Genomic DNA, 13,122 nt, shown 5'->3' with positions numbered 1-13,122 from the left:
ATTGAAAAAAAAAAAAAAGAAAGGATGGGCTTCAATAAGCCTGCACTCATGCCTCACTTACCTCTCCCATCAGTGTGAATGCTGTGCGCTTATGCCTGCCATCACCCAAGATGGTGGCAGGGGGCTTCCCTAAGGGATGGATGCCTCCAACTGCCATCTTGGTTGATAGCATTCACATGATATGAGAGGTAAGGGTGTGTGTGTGTGCATGCTTTTTGAAGTCTGCGCTGTTTGTATTGGGGGGAGTGTCTGGGAGCTCCCTCTCTGCAATCCATTGGCTCCATACCAGCCATATGGGGTGTGTGTGTTGTGCTATGGCACTGCAGGCTCAGGGCAGGCTGGCACCCAAGGGCCCAGTCATGTCTGGCACCAGCCCTGCTTCTAATGGGGCTTTTTAGGTCAGTGCAGGAGCTAAGCTGAGGGATTGGTTTAGTGTATTTTCTGAACCTGGGATTCCAGTAAAGGTCTGTCCTCCTTAACTATCACCTGTAGCCAAGATTTGTCCTACGAATTGCAGACCATGGTTAAGGAGGACAGTTCTTAACCATGATCCCTGGTTAGGATTCCATGGTAAGCCAAACCTTGCCTTAGCTGCCATTCCCCACTGACCTAAAAAGCCCAGGAAGTAGCAAAGCTCCTTACCAGGAGCCAGCATGTTCACACAATTATGATAAGCCATACTCTGGCTTACTGTGACGAGCATCTCCATCAATTCAATATGCATTGTGTAAAGAACTATTTCCTTTTACTTCTCACTATTTTTGGCTAGCAAACATCTGTGGAATCTGCACATCCTCACAGCCTTCAGCATGACCCCATCTGTCTGTTTTGCTTCTGGCAAATATACTTCTGCCTTGGACTGCAGGGAGGGATGTTGATTCCACTTTCCCCCACTAATCCTTTCTCTCTCTCTCTCTCTCTTTTTTCCCCAGGAATGCAGAGCTAATGGTAAGAAAATAATCATCCCTAAACTACTGCTGTGTGCTGACTGCAGGTGCAGCAGGGAATCGTAGACATCTGGGGATGGAAACTGAGAAGGAAAGGTTTTGGATCTGTTAAACTCTGGGATGTTGGCATGGAGTGCAGGAGAGGGATGATGTTGCATAGGATATAACAAGGGGTCCCTCCAGAAGACCTATTTATTTATTTAGCTTTCAGTTGAGTATAATGTAATGGCTAGAGTGTTGGACTATGACCTGGGAGGCCACGGTTCGAATCCCTACTCAACCATGAAGCTCCCTGGGTTACCTTGGGCCAGTCACTATCTCTTAGCCTAACATACTTCACAGGATTATTGTGAGGGTAAAATGGAAAGGGGAGAACCATATATACCACTTTGAGCTCCTTGGAGGAAAGGTGGGATATAAATGTGATAAATAAATAATAAATAAATTTGCTTGCACAAAGCTTGCAGAGAGGTTAGATTATATCTGGCCTTTCTTGAACATTTGTTCTGATTTGTTTGTGGGTTACTTATACAACAATGAGCACTTGTCCCGGTTTGCTTATGGGGTATTTAGACATCTTCCTGTTAGCAATTCCTTTATCCCACACTTTTCAATGTGTTTTCCTATCAGTTGCCAAACTGCAAACAACTGTTTTTCCTTTCACATTGGATTTGTTGTGCCAGGGTGACAGATGCTTTAATCCACTTTTCAGTGTTGCATACCAGAACTTTAGCTTCATGCAATTAAAGTTCTGGTGTGTTTATGCCCTGACCAATGGGCTCTCAGGTTTCCGAGATACCAAGGAGATGAGACAAATAAGCCAGACTCAGCAGGTTTACTCAGAAGGAGAGTTTTATTAGGTAACTTAGAACGCTCAGGTGCATCCAATAAGGTGGAACAAACTGCATGACCTTGCATGAACTGCTGTCGGTTTGAACAACCCACAACTGGACAACAAGTACAGATTATATAGGATTATTGTTTACAAGCACAGTTGTGAATAACTAATTGCTGCAAAGGATTAGGTCATGGCTTTCCCAGCATAGCACTCCAGTGATGGAAGCTCTTTCCCAAGGTCATACAGCATAATAATAGCTGATAAGCACAGCCTCTAGTTTCCTGGCAGGGAGTTAATTGCTCCAAAGTCTACACTATCTGGTTAACAAGGCACCTTCCCAGCATCACACAGCATTCTTGGCAGAGCATCCGACTGGAATGCTCGTTAGCAACTTCAGATTAGGCCCCAGGTGGCTCTGAGCTCACATTGGCCGTCCCTTGACCCATTTTATGCTGAATGCTAGACTAGAGAAAACTAAGGCTGGGGGGGAATACAAGTCCCCCTTGCCTACAGGCAGCTATTCTGCTGGTGAAGAGGCTGAGCACCTGCCTAGTGACTGATATAGTGTGTGACATTGAAAATTTGAAGGCACCCAAAGGCTCAGTGAAGGCCAGCTTTTCTTAGACTGTACTTGGTTTGGTGTGGAGATAGATGTTTGAATGTTTCTCCCATGGAGGGGAAAAACATCTCCGTATATTAAAGAAATAGTGTGTTAGAGAGATATTTAGATGGACTCCTCCACCCTGACATGTTAGCTTTCTATCTGCATGGAGTTATTTCCATGGCAATCAAATATGCAACCCTCCACTTGCAGCTTGAAGTAGTGCAGGCCCTGAAAAGCTTTGCAATTTGATTTTGTCAATTGCATAAACTGGCCCTGATAGGAGGCAGTCTTCTGTCTGAGATCCAGCATACAATATTCTAGGGAGTAAATGCCGCTGAACTTAATGAAGGTTTCTTCTGAATATACATGCATAGGGTTGCACAGTTAGGGCACTGGGCTAGTGCAGTATTCCAAAGAAGGTCCTGTGCTGCTCTGATGCAGCAGATTGCTATTCCAGACCTGAGGGGGCCAAGCTCCTTCTTTTCTGCATATTCACTTGAATCCTAACTCTAGGGCTGCATCCATTGTGAGAGGAAAAGAGAATGAAATATAGTATGATGCTATGAATGTTTATTCAGCAGTAATCTCCTTTAACAGCATTTAACTGTAAGCAAATTTCCTTCTAAATAAGGCCCTCATTGTTAGGAAAGCTATCCATCTTAAACTAGCTCTCTGTGTCAGCAGGAATTTTATATTGTTTTATTATTTTTAACTGGCTTATGTTTGTAAATGGTTGCAGCTGTGCAATCTGCCTTGGGTGATCTATGCCCCAAAAGGCAACCTATAAATACTTTTATAAATAAAATAAAAATAAATAACTAGGTGCTTTTACTTGTATATTTATGCTTTTTTAAAAAATGGAATAAATGGATGAAATAAAAATAAGTAGGAGTCTATGGGCAGGTACATCTGCCAGGTAATTTATGAGCCCATTTTCATCCCTTTTTGGGGAACTCACACCAACAGTTCTGTTTGTCGGGGTTTTCCTCACAGCAAAGTAAAAGCAGCAGCGATACACTGTCACAGTTAAAAGAAACAAAAGTGCAGGGTTCACTTCCTGTGCTGTAGGGCTGTGTGCGTTTTACAGCAGAGGAAGGAAGAATGTGTAAATGGCTTTGGTGTTTACATAAACGGCAAGCACTGGCAAGTATGTTTATAGTTGGCTGAAGTACTGGCACTATAATACAGATTTCCAGAGGAGTATCCATGTTTAGTCTCTTGCAGCAAAAACAACTGAAGCTTGTGGCACCTTAAGGACTAAAGGCCCCTTCGGATTGTGTGTTTATTCTGCAACATGTCACTGACAATAATAATGCATTAGTGGTGGATTTATATTGGATGGTCCACACATAATTCCACTTTATTAGTTGTTCTGCCGTGCTTCCCGAGAGAGCTTGGAAAAGTTACTTTTTTGAACTACAACTCCCATCAGCCCCAGCCAGCATGGCCACTGGAATGGGCTGATGGGAGTTGTAGTTCAAAAAAGTAACTTTTCCAAGCTCTGCTGTGGTGTAGTGGTTAAGGTGTTGGACTAGGACCTGGGAGACCAGGGTTCGAATCCCCACACAGCCATGAAGCTCACTGGGTGACCTTGGGCCAGTCACTGCCTCTCAGCCTCAGAGGAAGGCAATGGTAAACCCCCTCTGAATACAGCTTACCATGAAAACCCTATTCATAGGGTTACCATAAGTCAGAATCTACTTGAAGGCAGTCCATTTCCATTTTGCCATGTTTCCCCAACATTACCACATTATTGCTCTCTGGAGGAACCCTCATGCATGAAAGTGGGACAAAAAATAAACTGGAAGATTTGTGGCATAAAAAGTTACAGTGTTTCAGCAGGAAGCCACAGGACATGTATCAACTGGAAACAAAGCAGTATGTCCACCCAAAACTTTTGCAGCGCAGAGAGTATTGGAAGCAGGATAGAGTATAACTGCCCTGATACCATGATGAACACAAATCATCATGAATGCACAATAAAAAGGACATCTGTAGGGGTCCTGACAGATTTATTGTGACATAAGCTTTAGTGAACTAGAGTCTGCTTCATCAGATGCATGAAATGTTATTCTACGTTGGCAGGGATATATTACAAAGGGTCCCTGGCTAGGAGGGGTGGGCATGGGAGAATTGTAATTAGTAGGGTTAGAGGGGAATTAAATGCATACAGTAAAAACCTGACAATATGCTAAAGTTACAGTGAGAAATTCACAGAGCAACATTGGATGATAACACAAAACTTCCTGGCATTGGCAATTTAATTAAATATTTAATTAAATATTCTTAAATTAAATATTATATCTATTAAATATAAATATGATTATACTTATATCTAGATAAATATTACTAGTGTTAATAGATAAAACTCATAATCTTTATTCCATTGTTATTCACTGATTTCAATCTGGAGTTTCCCTTTGAAGATCTTTTATTTTATTATTTATTTATTTATTTATTTAAAATATTTCTAGCCCGCCCTTCTACCCTATAATAAAGTACTCAGGGCAGCTTACAAAAATAAAATCAAACACGTACATAATAAAATTGTAAACAGTAAAATCACAAAAACATTAAAATAAATTAAAATACATAAAATACTATGTATATATATATATATATACACACATATATATGAATATATATGGGGGTGGTACTAAAGGGACTACAAAGGTAAAATTTAACGTAGAAGGCATAAAATCAATGTCAGGCTCTACTTCAGTCCCTCCCAAAGGCTCTCCAGAACAAGATTGTTTTCAGAAGTCTCTGGAAAACCAACAGGGAGGGAGCAGAGCAGACTTCTTGGGGTAGGGTATTCCAAAGCTTGGGGGGCACAGCTGAAAAAGCTCTCTCCCGCATGCCTGTCAGTCTAACATCTTGTATTCCAGGCATGCAGAGGAGATGATCTTAAATCCCGGGCAGGTACATATGGGCGTAAGCGGTCCCACAGGTATATTGGTCCAAGGCTTTTTAGGGCTTTAAAGGTCAGAACCAGCGCTTTTGTTTAAGGTCAGTGACTAACGAGAGTGTCTTGGGAGATTATTCTCTGGTTTCTGAACGATAGGACCCAAAATAAGCTTCCCTTTTTTTATTGAGTGAACATTCTGCTGTGTATCTCTGCACTACAAATGAGAGGAAGCTATTCAAAAGTAGTTAACTGGCTGTGGCTGCAAACTAGCTTTAGTCTGTTTTAAGGATCAGGCAACAGGATGAGGTGGGATGCAAGGACAATGGTGCAACTAGGCCTGGACCTTGATGCTGAAGGCCAGACCCAACAGCTCATGCCTGCAAAAGACCACCCAGACAGTGACAGGTGATGGGGCTGCAGCAAGCAGGCTTCAAATCAGCACCTAGGCTAGCCTGCCAGAGCTCACCTGGGCTGATACTGGTCACCACACCATCGTTCTTCTTTAAAATGAAATAAATAAATAAATAAATAAAATATTTAAATAGGGTGGCCTGCAATGTATGAACAATGCATGTTTTATAATATTTTCTTATAAAAACAATATCCTTTTGTAACAAACAGTGCTCTTTCCCAAGTAACCACATTTTCACCAGGGCAGCGGAAGCAAACTCAATTCTGTTCTTGTAGTGCAGGGACATGGAACCTATCACCCTCCAGGTGCTGCTAAACCGCAACTCCCATAATCCCTGGCCATTGGCCATGCTGGATTGGCCTGATGAGAGCTGGAGTCTAAAACATCTGGAGAGCCACAGGCTCCCAGGTGTGTATACAATACAAATCCGCTCATGCTCAGAGTTGGCAAGCTGTTATTGTTTACTTGATCTAATATGTCAGGAATGTCAAAGCAGCTGTAAAGCAGGAATGATGTGGGAGAGAAATTAAATGTTAATTGTGTGCTTCAGAATTGAAGCAATACATGTGGCCATCTAAAAGGGGAGGTATTTTTATTAGTAGTAGCAGTAGCAGTAGTCGTCGTCACTTACCCAAAGTGACATTAATGTTAAAAACAAATATACTATAAAATCAAAGCAACAACAACACCTTATCCAGCAGCAGCACAAAATCAACCTGTTACAGCAGCAGATCCAGGTAAAAGGGGACTGTTTTTTCCTCTGTACATCACAAGGAGAATTGGCTTAATTAGGGATTGAAAATCAGGAGACAAAAGGTTGGTGCCTTGTTCTGCCAGAGACTCCCTGTGTAAAGTTAGTGGTGTCATGTTAATTCTTTTTAGCTGTCCAAAAATTAACATAGAAGCCGTTTAAGGTGATGATGGTGACAAAGGTGAATTAAATGTGGCTTTAAAAAGAACCAGTGTGGTGTAGTGTTAGAGTGCTGGACTACGACCTGGGAGACCAGGGTTCAAATCCCCACATAGCCATGAAACTCACTGGGTGACCTTGGACCAGTCACTGCCTCTCAGCCTCAGAGGACAGCAATGGTAAACCACCTCTGAATCCCGCTTACAATGAACACCCTATTCATAGGGTCACCATAAGTCGGGATCGACTTGAAGGCAGTCCATTTCATTTCACTTTTAAAACGTAAGAGGGGCATGCCTGAGACTGCAAATTTAAACCCCTTAACTTGGAAGTAAATTCCATTGAAATCAATGGAACTTACTTCAAAGTCAATGTGTTTTAGATTGGGATGTATATTGTACACTAATGGTGGGGAGCCTGTGGCCCGTGTGCCTAATTGGGATTGCCAGGGCCTCCCCATTTGTGTCATGAGACCGTTTTGGCAAAGCCACACCCACCTGCCCTACAACTGAAGTCACACATGATGTCCCAGGCTGTGGTCTGAAGGCACATGAGGCCAGTTCCCTGCTGAAGCTAAGCAGGGTCAGGTCTGGTCAGTGCCTGGATTGGAGACCACTTGGGAACCATATGTAAGCTGCCTTGGGTTTCAATTATTATTATTATTATTGTTATTATTATTATTATTATTGGAAAGGAACTGGCAATCCTACCCCATATGTACGGTCTGCCTAGTAAACATCGCAAGACGTCACCCTAAGAGTCGGAAACAACTCGTACTATAAGTGCGAGGACACCTTTACCTTTTTATTATTATTATTAGATTTATATCCCTCCCTTCCTCCCAGCAGGAGCCCAGGGCGGCAAACAGACATGCTAAAAACACTTTAAAACATCATAAAAAGACCTTAAAATACATTAAAACAAAACAACGTTAAAAACATTTTTTAAAAAAAGGGTTAAGAACATATTATTAAAGTAAACATATTAAAAGCAATTCTAACACAGACAAAGAATCATGAAAAGAAAGGCAGGATATAAATGTAATAAATAAATAATAATAAAATAAAATGTCAGGTGTGGAGCAGATAAAGGTGTGGCTCACTTCTAAAGGGGCTAGCAAAGTGCTGTGTGTAGCACCCTGCGTGGCTCTTTCCAATCTGACAGTCAGCTGATCTGGGGGGGTTGCAAAATGCTGTGCTGGGTGCTTTTTTAAATTGTTTTTAATTTTTTTTAATTGTGGTTTTAATTTTTTTTTTGTGTTTTAAAATTTGTATATTTGTTTTTATTGTTTTTAATTGCTGTAAACCACCCATAGAGCTTCGGCTATGGGGCAGTATATAAATGTAATAAATAAATGCAGCCACAGAAAGCTTTGGCAGCATAAAAATAACAGACAACATCATCCCAGTCTAGCACATGCCTAGGAAAAAAGGTAAGTCCTTACTTGACACCAAAAATATGTCAAGGAAGGCACCAGGTAGACCTCACTGGGGAGTGTATTCCACAGGTGGGGAACTGAAAAGGCCCTCTCCCTTGTCCCACCCTTTGAGCCTTCTTCACAAGAAGAGCTAAGGGTCTGGGTAGGTTCATGTTGGGAGAGGCATTCCAAAAGACCATGAAGTTGAGGGTCTAAGGGCTTATCCAAATGGAGCGGGATAATCCACGGTTTCCATATTCGGTTTGTCATCTGATAGTCCTCACTTTGCCTCTTAGTTCGCTCTTTCCCAATTAAAAAACATGCTTGTTTGCACCCGCACACGCAGCAGTAAGACTCCTACATTCTTTTCGCTTTTTCCAAGCTCCGCCTCTAAAACCTCCCCCTATCAACCAATTGATCAGCAAAAAAATTACGTATGCTCCTCTCCCCCTTTGCAACGAAGCACAATATGGCCATAAAGGAGTTCTCGCCTCGGAAGGAAAGGCTGCTGGTCGGTTTCACACCTGCCTTGTTTGTATTTGCGATATTATGCTTAAATGAATGTATGCTTTTCTGCCTTTATGGATATTTAAGGAGATACACAGCTGGCAATTGCACTTATTTCTCAAAAAAGCAAGAAAGGTGTCACCCCCCCTCCTTCTCCCTTTCCTTCCCAGGAGAATGAAATTGACAAAGCTTTCCAGCAGGCTTGAAACCGACCAGAAGCCCTTTTCTAAGTTTGTATTTGCGATATTACACTTAAACTAATGTATGCTTTTCTGATTTGAAGCAAAAACCCCAGCAAGTACAATGAAATTGACAAAGCTTTCCAGAGGCAGGCTGAAACCGACCACCACCCCTTTCTTGCTTGCTGTGCATTGCGGATCTCACCCAGAGCGGCCGCCTAGTTTGCAGGCTGGCAAAAAATAAAATGCATCTGCGCAGTAGTTGTAACCTCCCCCAACACCCCACCAATGCAATGATTGGTTGAATTTTCCCGGGCTTATTCTCGCACATGTGCAAAAGTGCAGATACATGATTGGCTGGAATGAGGAGAAGGGGCAAGGGGAAACGCCCAAGAACCGCCCATCAGCTGTAAAGTCCACAGTATTGCATCCTAACTCCTGAAGGCACAGCGGATGATTCCCGATTTTAAACAGCAAATCGCATTTTTGCCGGTATTGCAAGGAGCGGATTTAACCCGCGAAAATGTGTAACAGCACGAGACGTGATTTGGACGACCGAAAAATAATGAACACACATAGCGGGTGTGTCACACATTTTGCAGTCGTCTGGATGAGCCCTAAAATTACCTAGCAGTGTTACTGTGCAGGTGGCTTGTGTATTCCAGTATATCCTACTAGGGCTCCTCCAGGCAACCTATTTATTCAGCATTCATTCTAATTTGCTTGCACAAACCTTATTCTTTTTTAGACTAAATCCAGTCTTTATCGAGCATTTGTTCTGATTTGTTTGTGGGAAGGTTATATAACAGTAAACATTCATCCTGCATCCATCCTGATTTGCTTGTAAGGTGTTTAAATGTCTTTCCATTAATCATTCATCCATCCCACATTTTTCAAAACATTTACTTATCACTTTCCAAACAGCAAAAAGCCTGTTTGTTTTTGAAGTGAATTTATTCCAGTAGGGCAATTGAACGGTGCAAGTTCTGGTTTGTGCTTGAATCCCTCCTGCAAAATAGTGACAATCTGGAGGCACCCTCAGTAATTACATTTTTTACATCTTCTGTTTCCTTCAAGGAGCTTAGGGTAGCTTGTGCTGTTCCACTTCCTGTCCACTTTATCTTCCCAGCACCCCTGTGATGTAGGTTAGGCTGAGAGATAGTGACTGGTCTAAGGTTCTTCAGTGAGCTTTATGGCTTAGCAGGGATTTGAACTAAGGTCCTTTCAGTCCAAATCACATACTATAGCAGCTAGAGCCACTATCCAACACTGGATTGGGCATATGACATCTAGGAGCCCACCTACTGTGAAGATGGTCACCTGAGTATGAAAGGAAATAGCACAGCTGGGCTCAGGCAACTCCACAAATGCTACTGGGAGGCTTGGAATTAAAGCATATATCAATCAAATCTTTATTTACAGTCAACTGACCACAAATACAGAACATAATATTAGATGTTAAGAAATAAAAAACTACATAGTAACACAAACTACAACCAACAGCATACTAGATTGTAAAAACAACTCAATTAGTTTAATTACCATTAACAATCATACAGGGTCTGGTCAAAATGGCCAAGCAAGAATTTTGCCACTTGCTCAGTAGTTTCCTTATCTGAGCCCTCAAATAAAACAATCAGAAGCAACTCAGAGGAACGGCCTGGGAAAAGCTGCATATTATTATTATTATTATTATTATTATTATTATTATTATCCCACCCTTTTTCCAAAACTGGAACTCAAGGCGGCTTCCAGATGATTACATATAGTTACAAACATACAAAACTACCTTAAAAATCAGACTATTTGCAATATTAAAACGATTTAAACATACAGTTAAAATGAATCAAACTCAGTTAAACAGTAAAAAACAACACAGCAACCTCTGCAAGCCTCGTCCTTAAGAACCATCAGTTCTAAAAGCCTATCAGAATAAACAGGTCTTCACCTGCTGCCAGAAGGACTGCAAGGAGGAAACCATTCTTACCTTCCTGGGAAGGGAGTTCCAGAGCCTAGGGGCAGCCACCGAAAATGCCCTATCTCGCGTCCCCACCAACCGTGCTTGTGAAGGTGTTGGAATAGAGAGAAGGGTCTCTTCTGAGGATCTTAGGGCCCGGGCAGGCTCATATAGGGAGATACGGTCTAACAAACCAGACTGAAATGGATCCAGATAATCTGTTTTATCCAGGAATCCCTGGAGCTGGGAGGCCACCACATGCTCTTATTACCTTGCCCAGAAATGGAATGTTGGACACTGGCCGATAATTATCCATTATAGAGGGGTTCAGGGAGGGTTTTTTCAGCAAAGGCCTTACAACTGCCTCCTTTAGGCACATTGGAACTCTGCCTTGTTGTAGGGAGACATTGCCCACTCCCTTCACCCACTCGTCCAGTCCACCTCTGGCCCTTTTAATGAGCCAGGAAGGGCAAGGGTCTAGCAGACATGTGGTAGCTCTCACTTCTCCAAGGATCCTGTCCACATCCTCGGGCTGTACAAGTTGAAAATAATCCATTATTATTGGACAAGCAGGAGCCAAGGTTACATCCACTGAAGCTGTATCAATGATGGCATCCAAGTCGGAACGAATCTGAGTGATTTTGTCCGCAAAGTGTCATTTGGGCTGTTGAGTGGTCTATATTACCCTCCCAGGGGCCACAATGTAAGAGACCTCTGACCACTTGAAACAACTCCGCTGGCCGGCTCCCCACAGACACAATGGTGGCAGAAAAGAAATGTTTCTAGGGTATATTAGATCTTTTCTGGCCCCTTCGTAATAACTACAATTGAACAAGACATGTGAAATAGACTCCATTGAAGCATAGAGAGCAGGGGGGTTGATTGGTTTTTGGCCCTGAGAATTTACGTTGCTCCTTCTGTTCTTTTCTACAGTGCATGGTCCCCTGCTCCTGTCCAAACCCCGATGTCAGCAGAAGCTGCAGGAAGGCCCATCCCGGCCTTTGCCCATCCTTGCTCTAAGCACAGTTCAGCTGTGCCATGAATGCCAGACATGTGTGCGTGTTCATTTGGCTCTGAATGGTACAGGTATGATGCATCTTTTGATACCATTGACCATGGCATCCTCCTGAACCAGCTCTATTTACAGTGGTTTTGGTCCTACCTCCAGGGTCGGTTTCAGAGAATAGCACTGTGTTATTATCTCTTAGTTTCCTGGCAGTTGTGTTGCAGGGTGCCACAGGACACTACCCTGTCGCTGATGCTATTTAACATCTACATGAAGCCATTGGGAGCAGTCTTAAGGAGATTTGGGGTTAGGTGTCATCAGTATGCTGAAGATACCCAGCTCTGTTTCTTTGTAGCTTCTGAATCAGGAGAGGCTGTGCAAGCCCTGGACCAGTGCCTAGACTCAGTGATGGGCTGGATTAGGGCCAATAAACTGACTCTGAATCCTGGCAAGATGGTGATACTGTGGGTGGGAGGTTCCTGAGTCCCGGGAACTGGTCACTTGCCTGGTTTGGATGGGGTCACACTCTACCTAAAGGAGCAGGCTTGTAGTCTGGGGGTGCTCCTGGGCCCATCTCTGTCACTAGAGGCCCAGGTGACCTTTGTGGCTTTTACCAGTTTTGGTTGGTAAGACAGCTACTGATGTTTCTGGATCAGGTTAGCCTGGCCATTGTAGCCATGTACTGATAACCTCCAAAGTGGATTACTGCAACATGCTCTATGTTGGACTGCCCTTGAGGTTGACCTGGAAACTGTAACTAGTGCATAATGCATTGGCTCTTGTGCTTCCTGGGGCAGAATATCACCATCCCATTTTGCCACTGCTGAAAGAATTGTATTGGCTACCAATTAGCTACCAGGCTAGGTTCACAGTGCTGGTGTTGCTGTACAAAGCCCTAAAAGATTGCCTCATCTCCTATATACCCAAGCGGTCACCACGTTCAGCAGGAGAGGGCATCCTGCTGGTACCATCCTATTGGATGATCCATTCTGCATGATGTCAGAATCGGACCTTTAGTGTGGTGGCACCTCCCCTTGTGATATAAATAAAATAATAAATAAAATAAAATAACTCCGTCCCATTGCATATTTGACAAGTGCTTTCTCTATTGTCTTTTTGGCACCTCTAAAGACATTCCTTTTTCAATAAGCCGTCTAAAATTTCTGTCCCAGTTGGTATCTGTCTTGGATCTGAATGGATGTTATGTACATGTTGTTTTAAATTGTTTTCTTAAAAAATATTTATAATTGTTTTTATATGTGCAATTGTCTTAACTGGTTTTATATATTAACTTGTTGAGTCATGTTATATTGTAAATATATTGGGAAGCAATTCATAATTAAAATAAATTAATACTAACACTTCTCTCACATTATTTAATAAGAACTAATGTAGGAGAAGACAAGATGGTCCTGCAGGTCTCTAATGATGAGAAAT

At 42.4% G+C, this 13,122-nt stretch overlaps 1 protein-coding gene across 1 annotated transcript in view; it reads left to right on the top strand.

Annotated features, from left to right (window-relative positions):
- IL17RE (interleukin 17 receptor E) overlaps positions 1 to 13,122 on the top strand; it is a 76,425-nt gene that overhangs the window by 26,413 nt on the left and 36,890 nt on the right. Inside the window, exons 4-5 of the mRNA XM_061618883.1 lie at positions 933 to 948; positions 11,613 to 11,765. Coding sequence (XP_061474867.1) covers positions 933 to 948; positions 11,613 to 11,765 — 169 coding nt within the window. The remainder of the gene's footprint in view (positions 1 to 932; positions 949 to 11,612; positions 11,766 to 13,122) is intronic.

This window comes from Rhineura floridana, chromosome 3 (genome assembly GCF_030035675.1).
Source record: "Rhineura floridana isolate rRhiFlo1 chromosome 3, rRhiFlo1.hap2, whole genome shotgun sequence".
Taxonomy (NCBI): domain Eukaryota; kingdom Metazoa; phylum Chordata; class Lepidosauria; order Squamata; family Rhineuridae; genus Rhineura; species Rhineura floridana.
Note: the sequence above shows the minus strand (reverse complement) of the source record. Positions and strands in the feature narration are given on the sequence as shown.